The sequence below is a fragment of the Fukomys damarensis genome, unplaced genomic scaffold (assembly GCF_012274545.1).
Source record: "Fukomys damarensis isolate Sample0158 unplaced genomic scaffold, DMR_v1.0_HiC HiC_scaffold_16, whole genome shotgun sequence".
Lineage (NCBI taxonomy): Eukaryota > Metazoa > Chordata > Mammalia > Rodentia > Bathyergidae > Fukomys > Fukomys damarensis.
Genome location: NW_022900928.1, coordinates 122,202,007 through 122,214,879, shown reverse-complemented (window position 1 = coordinate 122,214,879; position 12,873 = coordinate 122,202,007). Strand labels below are relative to the sequence as shown.

Here is a 12,873-nt window from a genome sequence, read left to right as displayed (position 1 = left end):
TTTTTTTTTTTTTGGTACTGGAAATCAAACTGAGGGCTTCATGCTTGCCAGACAGGCACTGCATCACCGAGCTATATCCGCAGCCCGTTAGGAATTTTTTTCTCATTGAGTTTATTGGTACATTTTAGGCATACAGTACAGTTACATTCATCATTGGGATCTTGAACCTTTACATGACAGGTCTTGGTTCTCATTTCTTCCCCTTATCCCTGCCCTCCCTTCACCCCCTCCTCCCTTCCCTACTTACAAATACTTTATTTCCATTTTTCCATTTTCTCATTTCTTTTTCTTTTCCTTTATTACCTTTCCCCCACCCTTCCCATTTCCCCTACACCTTTAGCCCTTTTCTTCCTATTTCACATTGTCCATTATGGGATTTTTCTTTTTTCTTTTTGTTTATTTCAATTTTCTATAGGGTTGTTTTTTAATCATGAATGGGTGTTGCACTTTGTCAAATATTTTTCTTGTCTATTGAGATGACTGTGTGGTTTTTGTCCTTAGTTCTCTTGATGTTGTGCATTACATTTTATTGATATGCATATATGTTGAACCATTCCTGCATCCCTGTGTCATGATATATATATAATCTTCAAGATTTGTGCATTCTATGTGCCAGTGTCTTACTGAGGACTTTTGCTTCTGTGTTCATTAAGTAGATTGGCCTTAGCTCTCTTTTTTGCTTGGATTCTTCTCTGGTTTGCTTCCATGAATTGTTGCTACCCTTTCAATTTCATTAAAGAGTTTGAGGAGTAGTGGCAGTAGACCTTCTCTAAAGTTCTTGTAGAATTCAGCAGGGAATCTGTCAGGACCTGGGCTTTTCTTTCTTAGTAGTTTTTTAATTACTCCTTCAGTTTCATGTACTGATAATAGGTGATTTTGAATTTTTATATCTTCGTGATTCAGCTTTGGATATTCATATGTATCTGGGAATCTAGCCATTTCTTCTGAATTTTCCATTTTATTAAAGGACAGGCTATCAAAGTAGTTATTAATGATCTGGGTTTGTGCAGGTTTTGTTGTGATTTAGCCCTCTTCATTCCTAACTGCTTGGATTTGAATCTTTTCTCTACTTCTTTTGATAAGGTTGGCTAAAGGTTTGTCTAGTTTATTTAATCTTTCAAAGAATCAGCTCTTCAATTCATTGATTCTTAGGTTTAGTCCATTAAACTCTTGACCAATCAGTTATTTTTTAGTAGAAACACAACCTGACTATATCAAATACCAAGCTACTTTACTTAAAAAAGCTTAACCAAATGGATGGTAACTATAATATTTAACTCAACAGAATACATTCTGCTTTTAGCAATTACAACTTATTTCCTGTAAGCCTATGTCATGTCTAAATTTTTCTGTCTCAAAAGTATGCCTCATAATGTTCTGTCCTTCAAAACAGCCAACAATAGTACATTGTACATAAGAAATTAAAAAATGATTAATATTTTGACAAAGAAATGTACCCACCTCGATCTTAAAAAATACAGTTATCGGGCATCTTTTATACACTAACCATCAGGAAGTACTCTATCTGAGTTAAAATGCAGCTTTTGAAGATGGTACCTTGTGACCATATGTGAAATGAAAAGCTTGTAGAGACTGAAAGTAAAAAATCTGGTTCTGGTAGTGAAACAGATCTAAAAAAATATCTCCCTATTATCTGAATTTTATTGGGTGGACTCTCCAAAGGGGAACAAGAGTTTTCACTTAAAGTGTATATTGTAGGTTAATTCTCCCATGGCTCAGTACTTCATTTTCAACTCTCTGCTGTCCTTCCAACCCAAGGGTATAGTTACTTTGCTTTGGTCCATGAACCAATTAATTAACTTAAAGGCGGGGTCTCACTGTGTTACCAAGGCTGGTCTGGAACCCCTGGGCTCCTGCAAGCTTCCCACCTCAGCCTTACAGGCTGCTGGGTCCACAGGCTTGTGCTATTATGTGCATCTCTGCTCCTGTCTTTCTAGATCTGCGCCCTCTCCCATCTCAATTCCCCCAAATATGAAACTTCTACAAATAAAACTAGTCAATATTAGAATGAATTTAAATATAGGTAGTCACACAAAAAGGATCTTGTTATAGAAAACTGATGCCAATTGTATTTGCAGCCGCCACTGTGCCACTGTTGCTCTCCAACAGCAGCGCTGCCTCTAGCTCGCTGAGCTCCAGCTGAAGAAAGGGGTAAAGAAGTCCCTGTATCATGGTTCCTACAAAGCAGACTGCCTGCAAATCCACTGGTGGTGAAGCGCCAGGAAACAAGTAGCTACAAAAGGCACTCCTAAGAATGCGCCCTCTCCTGAAGGGGTGGAGAAACCTCATCAATACAGGCTGGGGACTGTGGCACTCCCTGAAATTAGATGTTAATCAAAAGTCCACTGAACTTCTGATTCACAAACTCCCTTTCCAGCGTCTGGTGCAAGAAATTGCTCAGGACTTCAAAAGAGATGTGTGCTTCCAGAGTGCAGCTATTGGTGCTTTGCAGGAGGCAAGTGAGGTCTATCTGGTTGGCCTGTTTGAAGATACCAACCTGGGTGCCATCCATGCCAAATGTGTAACAATTAGGACAAAAGAATCCAACTAGCACACTGCATATGTGAAGAGTGTGCTTAAGAGTCCACTATGGTGAGAAACATTGCATTCTCAAAATTTTTTCTTCTTCCTGTCATTGGTAGTTTCAAATGTTAGATTTTTTCCCCCCTATGGGGTCAAAAGGTACCTAAGTGCATGATTGTAAGTGGAAAATAGGGGACAGAAATCAGGTATTGGCAGTTTTTCCATTTTCATTTGTGTGTGAATTTTTAATATTAATGAAGGAATGTGAGGCATTAATGCAAGTCAAAATGTTTCATTGAATAAGTTTCAGCAGTTCAATTTTATTACAATTATAAATAAACCTGTTAAATTTTTCTAGACAATGCCAGCATTTGTGTTTTTAAGAAAACAAGTAAATTTCATATTGATGGCAACTAAATGGTGTTTGTAGCATTTTTATCATACAGTAGATTTCATCTAGTCACTATATTTTTCTGAGTTGTCTCACATGTTAGTACATGTTTTTAATGTTGTCTGTCTTTCTGTGCTGCTCCTGTAAGTTTGCTATAAAAATACATTAAACTGTTAAAAAAAAGAAAAAGAAAAGAAAAAGAAAACTGACATCTATGTGAACGGACTCTGATGAAGATATTATTATACAGAACTTTGCCTGATTAATAGACTCTCATGTTAACCTGTTCTTCAAAGAAATGACAAGACAAAAAATGGCTGGCAAAGAGAAACAGATTCATTGCAGAGTATGAGAAACTTTATTTCTAAAACTAGAGCCTACTTGTAGTTCAACAGCTATGAAAGTAATAGATTCCCACTCTAATTGAAAGTGTAGCCTTTTCATAAATAAAATGCATAGAGTAAATTAAAGCTCAAATAATATCTACAGATTATTTATCTAGGAAGTCCATACCAAAGCCAATTCTCTTGTATTAGCCCCTTGGTCAGTAACAATGAGCACTGCTTCAAGTAAGATAATAGTTGTGTTCATTATATGTACATACCAATAGTGTGCATAGGTTCCCAATGGGACACTGGCCCAAAACTGCACTGAAAAATTCCTCTCCCATAAAACAGTGGCAAACCAAAACACATGATCTGCTGGAGTCTGTCTGAAGCTAGGAGGCTCTAGCATTTTGAATTTGCTTATACAGATCATTCTCACTAAAACAATACACTGGGACCAAGTAGGCACTGCAAATAATAAAAGGCAAGAATAGAAATTTAGGAAAAGGATTGAAATAATTAATTTTGTCCAATGGGCTTTTGTAACAAAAACCTAAAAATTTTTAAGTGTGCTCAAGCCTCTCCATACTATCTTGCTAGTTTCCTGTCTGAAACATGAAAACTGCATTATAATGAAATACTTTAGGGAGGTACTTTCCCCAAGCCAGCTGTTGGTGGGATTTTACTCTATAGAAGAATCAAAGTTCCAAGCTAGGCTACCATATCTGCTTTTATTTTAAGGTTAACTTGGACACAGTTTTTAAGGGATAGAAAAGCTACTTTCCTTCTTTGTATTCACTTAATAATGTTTTAGTCTTTTTGACCCAGTTACCTTAAGAAAAATAACACTTATCCATAGATCAAAGCAATTTTCACAAATCCTTTCTGAACACTGTGAATTTCCTGGGATGGATATCCAGTGATTCTGGCACCCCTAAGGTTGATGACTGAAACATTTACACCTCCTTGCTCAACAGGTAGGACAAAGCTTTCTTAGAAACTCAAAAACTCTTTAGTGAATAAAGCAAAAAGGGTAACTAGACCTTCCTTTCTATAAATTAAAATTTCCTACAACATCCTATGGCCAACGGTGAACATTTAACAGAATGTCCTACATTTAGCTTTGGATCTCTGTGTAAGTTTGTAATTTTTTCATAGCCAAATCTTTGGCAATACAATTCCATTGATAAGATCTAAGGATTTTTTTTTAAGATCTAATGTTTTGATAGACTGCTTGGATCCCCCTTATTTTACATTCTGTGTACAAAGTGCCCCCCTGAACTGCTCAATGCACAGCATGTCATGTTCTTGATATGCAGTCTGGGTTTAGCAAATAGTTAAGAAAGTTATAGTCAGTCTATATATCAAGATTTCCTAAGTAAAAATTACTTAAGATTCTTTTTCAGATTTTAATTCCAGTATAGACTTGAAAGAAAACAGAATAAAGATGAAAATACAAACCAGTGATGACCTACAGTTCAAATATAATTGCTTTTTAATGGTCTATGTTTCCTTCCATTCTGAGTTTTATCCATTTATAAATCATAGCAGAATATATTAGACTTCATAAAGATTTAGGATACCTCATCTTATAAAGGAAATGATTTGTTAATTTCACTCTGAGTTCCTACCATTGGGGGAATGTAAAATCACGACAGGATTCTGAATGACCACTTTCTCAAAAGACAAAGGAAAAGTGAGGTAGGTTACAGGGTGAAGAACTTTATGCAATTTCATGATGCTCCATTCTCTTTTGTGTGAGCTCAGTGGGAACTGAGGGATCTCTCCCACTGCCAAGGGGGCTTCCTGGATTTCCAGTGCCTCTGGTCATGTCTCAGTACCTTGACAAGCTCCTGTATGTAGGCCTCCATCAAAGCCACTGCAATAGTTTGGCCCTCCTCCCTACTACCTTGATCACTGCAATGGGCTGTCCCATCACCACAGTTTCTAGGCTTATGTCCTTCAACCTCTCTCCCAGCTGCTGTCTAAGTGACCTTTCTAACAAAATCCCACTGGGTCCTTTCTGCACAACATCCTTCACCAGTTCCCTGTGGCTTACCTATGTGATACAATCTAAAGTCCTCTGCATGCATGCAAGGCGGTTGTACTGGGATACTGTGACATGCCCAGTCTTAATGGGCAGAGAGGACTGCGAGCCTTGACATACGCAGTCTACTCCAGCTGACACTTGGTGAGTGCTGCTTTCTGAGAGGAATACTGAAAACTCTCTATTAGAGACAAGGACAGCCTGAGCCTCCACTGGCTACAAGTTCAGATATTTTTATTTAGCATTTAAGACACTGAAGTTTGAGGCAAAGAAAAAGATTGCATGATTATCATAAATCAGAGATGGAAAACAGGTTTCATTTTAAGGCCAACTCTAGTGGTAATGTCTGTGGGCACAGTTTGGAGAAAACTCTGAGATTGACTGCTTATGTCTGACACTGCCATGGATAGAGAAGTACCCGTGTGTCTCATGCCATAAAGTTGCCACACCTGCTCTCAATTACACTAGTCAAATTCACCTGTGGCTATACTCTGAAATAGCAAACAGTATAATATAAATATATTTCTGTGATTTTTTTAATTTAAAAAATTTTATTTAACTGTCTCCCTTTTCTAGCACTCTAACCCCAATGTCTGAAAAAGAAGGAGAAAAGGGTTGTTTTTCTTCTTGATAATTTGAAAGATACTTTGAGCGCCTTCCAGAGGTCAGATATCAGATCACTAGGTAATTTGGGTCAGGGCACCCGGTAGAGCACACATGATAACTTCTGGTAGTTGGGGTGGTGGGCAGGGGTGTAGTGTGCCCTCTCGTGGTGATTTTAGGGAACCCTGGACTGAGCTTTTTAATGGGCCTAGAAATAGAAACAGAACCTTAAAACTCAGGTAAGGGTTCTGGTGCTTTGATGCTTTATAGTTTCCTACTAGATATATAATGATGATAGTGTTTTGAGAAATTAATAAGAAGTGATGAAAATCTGGAAAATCACAGAAGATTCTTTCCCTAAATATGCCACTTGTAGACTCTGATATTACAATTTTTCAAGATTATCCATTTTTCTTTATACCCAGGAAGTATAATACACAATTTCCATAAATATAAAACCTTATACATTACTGCAGTTCATGTTTAGTCAGTAGATTGATCAAGGTGAAAACCTAACTAAACTGAGTTTCTTAAATTGAATGAGAGCTAGCAACACAATCTTGGGTTTCTATATACTTTATAAGTATCTTCATAATACTTCAGATTAATTTTACTCTTAGAAATTGCTACAGTTTCACTCTGCAGAGAGTATTCCACTGGTTCAGAGTAAGAGAGTAAAATTAAAATCCTCTCTGTGTCTCTGTCTCTAACCCAAGGCTCATGCATTCTAGGCAAGCAAGCACTCTACCACCAACCCCAAGAATTTTATTTTTTAATGAAGCCAGTCATATTTTTTCTGGGGGTACAAAGACAGAAAGCTGAATTTTTTTAGTTTATATCACTGCCATTATTTCAGGACACAATGGGGGATATTTTTCATTTCTAGTATGTAAGTATACAAAATGTCTCTCAGGAGGAGTGATTTATAAACTTTTTTAGATTTATGATTGTTTTTTCTACCTCTAGACATACAAAATGCATCCATTAATTTATTCTTTCATTGGATTGATATTTACTGAAATGTTCCTAATGTTACGTACTGGGGTGGAACAGGAAAAAAAAAAAAAGATACAGTCTATATGTTTCTAGCAGTAACATTCCAGTGGGAAAGAGGAGGAATATCCAGGGAGCATATAAAGTGTGTAGTAGGGGAGATGGCCCAGGGTTTTACTCAAAGGACATTTAACCCACATAGACTTTCTCTGTGCTCCTGCCACCCTAGTGCACCTAAAAATAGTGACCTGCCAGCACTTACCATTGCTTTTCAGATATTCTTAAAGAGAGGGTACCAAAACCAACATGAAATCATATGAAGATATGAAGTTAAGCCAGGAAACAGCTTTTGAAGTCTGAGTAATTTGTACAAAAATTTCCAAAGCCTCCAACCACAAATATTCCATGGGGGTGTACCCCAAATATATAGTTGTGATATGGATCTAAATGGTGAGTTTTGATGAGCTATTGCATGTGCATATTGAAATAAAAAAAATAAAATGTCCCCTTCTTAGTTTCAATGAAAAAAAAAAGGACTCATGATTAGTTCTTATATAAAGCAGAAATAGAGAACACATTCCCTGGGTTGGGTTTATTTCTGAATATCTAAGCTACCCTCTAAGCCCAGATCCCTTCAGGAACAGCCTTCTGGATTCTGGTGATTCAGCTGAAAGCTCATTTCATAGCATGAGTCAATGTGCAGGCTTTCTTCCTGCTATGGTTTCAATGTGTCTTCCAAAGAACATGAATGAGAAAGTCAATTTCTAATGCACAGTGTTGGAAGGTGGTGTGTATTGACAGGTGATCAGGCCACAAGGGCAAAGTAAATAGGGGAACACCATTATTGTGGGAATGGGCTCTTCTAAAAGGACAAGTTCTGTCCCCTTCTGTTCTTTCTCAGCCTTTCTTGCTTTTCTGCTGCTGCTCTGGGATGATGTAGTAATAGAACTCTCAGCTGATGTTGGTATGTTGATACTGGATCTTCCAGCTTCCAGAACTGTGAGAAATAAATTTATTTTCTATATAATATACTTAGTTTCCATAATAGGAGTACACAATGGATTGAGACACTCCTTTTGTAAAGGAAAGGCTTTAGTTGTATATGATGAAAACAAATTTCCACTCTTCTCTCAACTTACAATAACACTGCATAAAACAATCTTACTCACATGAATTGGAAAATAGTTCTTAAACTATCTCCATAAAGTCCAGCTTCTGGCATGGGTGGATCTCCTGCCTCCTTGCTCTGGGGTCTGCCAACCAAAGTAGAGCCATGTCAAATAAGGGAAGTAAAGGAACCAACAGTTGTATATAATCAATATCATCATGATGCCAATATACCCCCAAGCTACAAGAAAAGGAAAAGCTTCATGGAATCAGGGTCAGTAAAGTCTGCTCCTTGAATTATATAATCATTGGCCCATGATACAGGGATTTAACACAGACAAGGTCTATTCATCTGAGCCTTGGGATTCAGGTAAGATAATGTAACAAGACAGTCATGATATTAACATTTATGCGATGTTCATTATATTCCAAGCTTTATACTTGTACTTTCTGCCTGGATATTTTCATTTAGTCCTCATAGCCACAGCACCAATAAAGTAGCCATAGTACTCTTAACATCCTTTTTACAGAATAGAGAGTTAGAGAGGTGAAATGAGTTGCCCAAGTCACACAGCATATATAAGACATTGATCTGTCTGAAGTCAAAGGTCCCCACTCAGCCATAGCCTTCCATCACCTCCCTGACATGAAACATGGAGGGGTCACCACTGACAGGAGGGATGGAGAGAACCCCATCACCTTGGTTAAAATGACCTCTGTCCTCAAGTGATATGCCAGGTATCTGAGTAATAGCACCTGATCTATGACTGAGATGCAGCAGTCCCCCTTATATGTTGGGGATTTGTTCAGTGGATGCCTGAAACCATAGATAGTCCTGACCCTTATATATACAGTACTTTTTCCTATACACATATACATGTAAGGTTTAATTCATAAGTTAGGTACAGTAAGAGATTAATAAAAACAACTAACATTAAAAAAGAACAATTAGAATAATATACTCTAATAGTTATTTAAAATATAAATTCTTTCTAGAATTTTCCATTTAATATTTTTAGACCACAGTTGACTACAAGCAGCTAAAACCATGAAAAACAAAAATTGTAGAAAAGTGGGAACTAATATATATATATGTATATATATATATACATATATATATATTAATATACATGTGTGCATACACAGAGACACATGGATTACTATACATAAATATATACATACTGATATATTTGTGCATATACACACAAACACATATCACAAACACATATATATTTGGCCAATGTGACCACTAACTGTGATTTTCAAGTTGACTGGATTAAGAAATGCCTAGAAGATTACTGAAGCACACTTTTGGGTGCACCTGTGGGGTGTTTCCAGAGGTGACAGGCATAAAGGCCAGAAAACTAAGGGAAGGAGGCCCACCCTGATTGTGGGGGGCACCATCCAACAGGTATTTAGCCTGGATGGAATGTAAGGAGAAGAGGGATGAAGACAGCCTGCCTTTGAAAAGCTCCATTTTGCTTGAGGTAGTACAACTTTTGCTTCTGCCATTGCTTGTGTTATCAGACTCCAGTTTCTTCAGCTTTTCAGTGTGAACTCATATTAGCTACTCTCCAGGTAGCTCCCAGGACTTTACTCTTGTACTGGTACCGCATACTTGATCCTTCATGTTTTATGGCTTCCAGCTTATTAGGGCACCTATTGAATCTTCCACGTCTCCAACCCTATTAGGCCACTGCTGAAGAGGCCTCTGAGTGCTTGGACAGCTGAGCACTAAATTTTCTCCCAGACTGTAACACCTATGATTTCAAGTCCAACTGCTGATGGAGTCTTTGTTCCCAACTGAAACCTCCTGAACCTGGCCTTTGCTGTCTGCATTTTTATCAGCACCCTGGTCTCCTGAACTCTAACCAGAATCTTCCATCAAATTCTCCCATCAATTCTACAGCTTCTCTAGCTGGCATCTTCAGATCTTTCCAAACTCCTCTGGTGAACCAGTTCCAAAGGCATCTAAATGACATGGTCAAGTATGGTCATAGCAACAACCCCACTCTCAATACCAAAACTGTTTCAGTCCCTTTCTTGTCATTGAGGTACAATATCCGACACCTACAACTTAAAGGAGAGGTTTATTTTGGTTCACTTTTCAATCCTTTGTCAGCCAGCTCCAGGGCAGAATAGGCATGGCAGAGGGACATAGCAAAGAAAAATTACTCATATTACAGTAGCCAAGAAGCAGAGAAAGTAAAGGGAAGAGGGGAGAAGGAAGATATATTCTTTTTAGTCATGGCCTTGGTGACTCACCTCCTCCAATCACCTCACCTCCTAACAGCAAGTCAGCTATCACACCCCAATAATCCAATCACCTTCCAAAAGCCCCACCTAAGAGCATATGAGGCTCCTGGGGAACATATAGATAGATATAAACAATAACACTCCTGATTTTTAGCCAGTCAGAAGCACAAGTTACAATCTGCACTTCAGATTGACATCTGGAGTACAGGCAGTTGAGTGGACTTCTTAACTTGCAGGGTATAATGTTAACTCCAGGTAAAAAGTATCAGAATCAAATTATAGCATATCCAGTTTGGTGTCTGAAGAGTTGAAGAAAGGATTGATGTGGGGTGGGGAAGGGGGAGAAAGCATACATTGTCCATAAAAAGAAACTCAAAATGGATCACAACCCTAAATGTAAAATGTTAAAGCTATAAAACTCTTAGAATATAACATAGGATAAAAATCTAGGTGATCTTGAGTTTGTTGATGAGTTTTTGGACACAACACCAAAGAAACAACCCATGAGTCAGTTGCCACAACTACTGTGACTGACTTCTCTAAGTGTGTGAGATGGAGGTTGAATATATGGATTTATCGCTGTCATAAACTGCATAGTTCCAGAAGTCGAACCATAGCATAGGAAAACCAGGACTGAGAGTAAATGTTTGTTGAAGTGGTGAATAGAAGATGGTGGAGTGAAGATTGGCGGTACATCACGGTATTTCAAGGACCTAGAATCTTAAAGAAGACAAAAGGAATAGGAGCTCCAGGAGTCAGGAAAGAGCCACAAGAAAACCAGCGAAATTGGAAAAATTGAAGAAAACACAGAGAAAAGAACAAAGCAGTCTGGAACACTAAACCAACTTCCAGTTGGATGGGGAGACCAGCCCCCAAGAGAAGTCTGGACACTAAAAAGACCACCAGGTATTACTCTTAATGGGTTGAAAAGGGGTACAGACTTCAAAATATAACCAAACACAAGAACACAGCACAAGGAGACAGATTGTAATTGAAGAGATCTCTCCACAGTAGGAAGTTTTTTTTTGGGGGGGAGGGTTGCCCTAGCTGATCTTCCACCCATAGCATGCAAAGGATGAAAGAAAGGAAGGTGGAGGGAGGAGCAAGCACGAGAAAGTAAAGCAACAAAATGCCCCCTAAAGCCCTTAGCACCTCAAAAGCTGATCTAAAGGACACTGAAGTAGAGAAAGTTACAAGCAAAGAATCCAAAAGCAAAATGGTTAAAATATTTGAAAAACTCAAAGAAGAAACACATAAACAATTTCATAGTATATTTATATACTTAAAGAGGATTTCATTAAGTATATCAACAAGCTTAAAGGAGAAACAAACTAATGGAGTTAAACTAGGCAGTAAAAAGTATGGATGATCAATATGGTAAGGAATTAGAAATTATGAAAAGAAAGCAGGCAGACATACAAGACATGAAAAATTCAATCAAAAGCATGACTAGCGTTGTGAGAACAGTGTCAGAAACTGAAGATAAAGTGGATATAGTAGATCCAAACTCAATGATACCCTAAAAATGACATGGCACCATGCAGGCCAAATCCAACAGCTGTGAGATGACTACAAAAACTTCAGAATTATAAAAATATAATAAAAATTAAAAGACCATTCAAAAGGTACAAAAAACGTATTCACTGAAATCATAGCCTGAAACTTTCTAAGTGGAGAGAATAACCCAATGTTCAAGTACAAGAATCACACACAACCCTAAATAACCACGATTATTGCATTTTCTACTGAACCAATGGACTTAACAGACATCTGCAGAGTTTCATTCAGCAAGAGAATATATGTTTTTCTCAGCAACACAAAGAACTTTTCCCAAAACAGACCATCTCTTCGATCATCAAGCATGCCTAAATAAATACAAAAGAATACTGCCACTGGCCTAATCTCTGGGCAGGCTCTTAGATTCAACAACTCAGTTAACAACAGACAACTCAGATAGCAGTATCCTGAGCAGTGGAGCAATATTCACATTAGAAAAACAAGACCAAGTCCAAATAAATATTAGCTCAGCATTTTCCATGTCAGTCAGCTAATGCCATTTGTTGTGAGCACTTAATGGCCTGCTCTTCTTTTGTCCATTATAATTTTCTAAGTTTAGCTAGTCACAGAACACATGTGGCATGAGCAATGACAAAAATAGGATGGTAAAATGAGTTGGGGGATGCAGGAGATGAAAGCAGGAATGCTCCTCAGTGGTCTGAGACCGCCCAGAAGCTGGCTAGGATAGATAAAAATAATGGCAGCTGCCCTGTTTCTGAGACTGATGACACAATAAGAACTATACTAATTATTTATGAGATTTCTAACCCTTGCAATAATTCTCTAAGGTGTGTATTATTATCCCCGTATTATAGAGGACGAAACTAAAGTTCTTGAACAAACATTACCAATGCTTTTTGGTCGTTTCGTTAAATTCTGTTTAAGAGCAGAACCTGGAATCTGACTCCCGAGGGAGAGGCGTGCATCCCAGAACACGGTAACGTTTAGCTGGCAAGCCAGTTAGAAGCAGGCTACCCCATAACATCAGTGCCGAGACTCTTGTCTCACAGTAACAAAAAAAAAAAAAAAAAAAAAAAAAAAAAAAAGGG

General features: G+C 37.9%; 1 protein-coding gene across 1 annotated transcript in view; it reads right to left on the bottom strand.

The window, feature by feature from the left end:
* The window catches only part of Mogat1 (monoacylglycerol O-acyltransferase 1), a 15,485-nt gene extending 5,858 nt beyond the window's left edge, over positions 1-9,627 (bottom strand). Inside the window, 9 exon segments of the mRNA XM_033763987.1 lie at positions 3,540-3,644; positions 3,647-3,729; positions 4,109-4,229; positions 4,232-4,269; positions 7,163-7,187; positions 7,190-7,255; positions 7,258-7,369; positions 8,074-8,252; positions 9,609-9,627. Of these exon segments, the coding sequence (XP_033619878.1) occupies positions 3,540-3,644; positions 3,647-3,729; positions 4,109-4,229; positions 4,232-4,269; positions 7,163-7,187; positions 7,190-7,255; positions 7,258-7,369; positions 8,074-8,252; positions 9,609-9,627 (748 nt within the window).
* Positions 9,628-12,873: the final 3,246 nt, after the last annotated feature.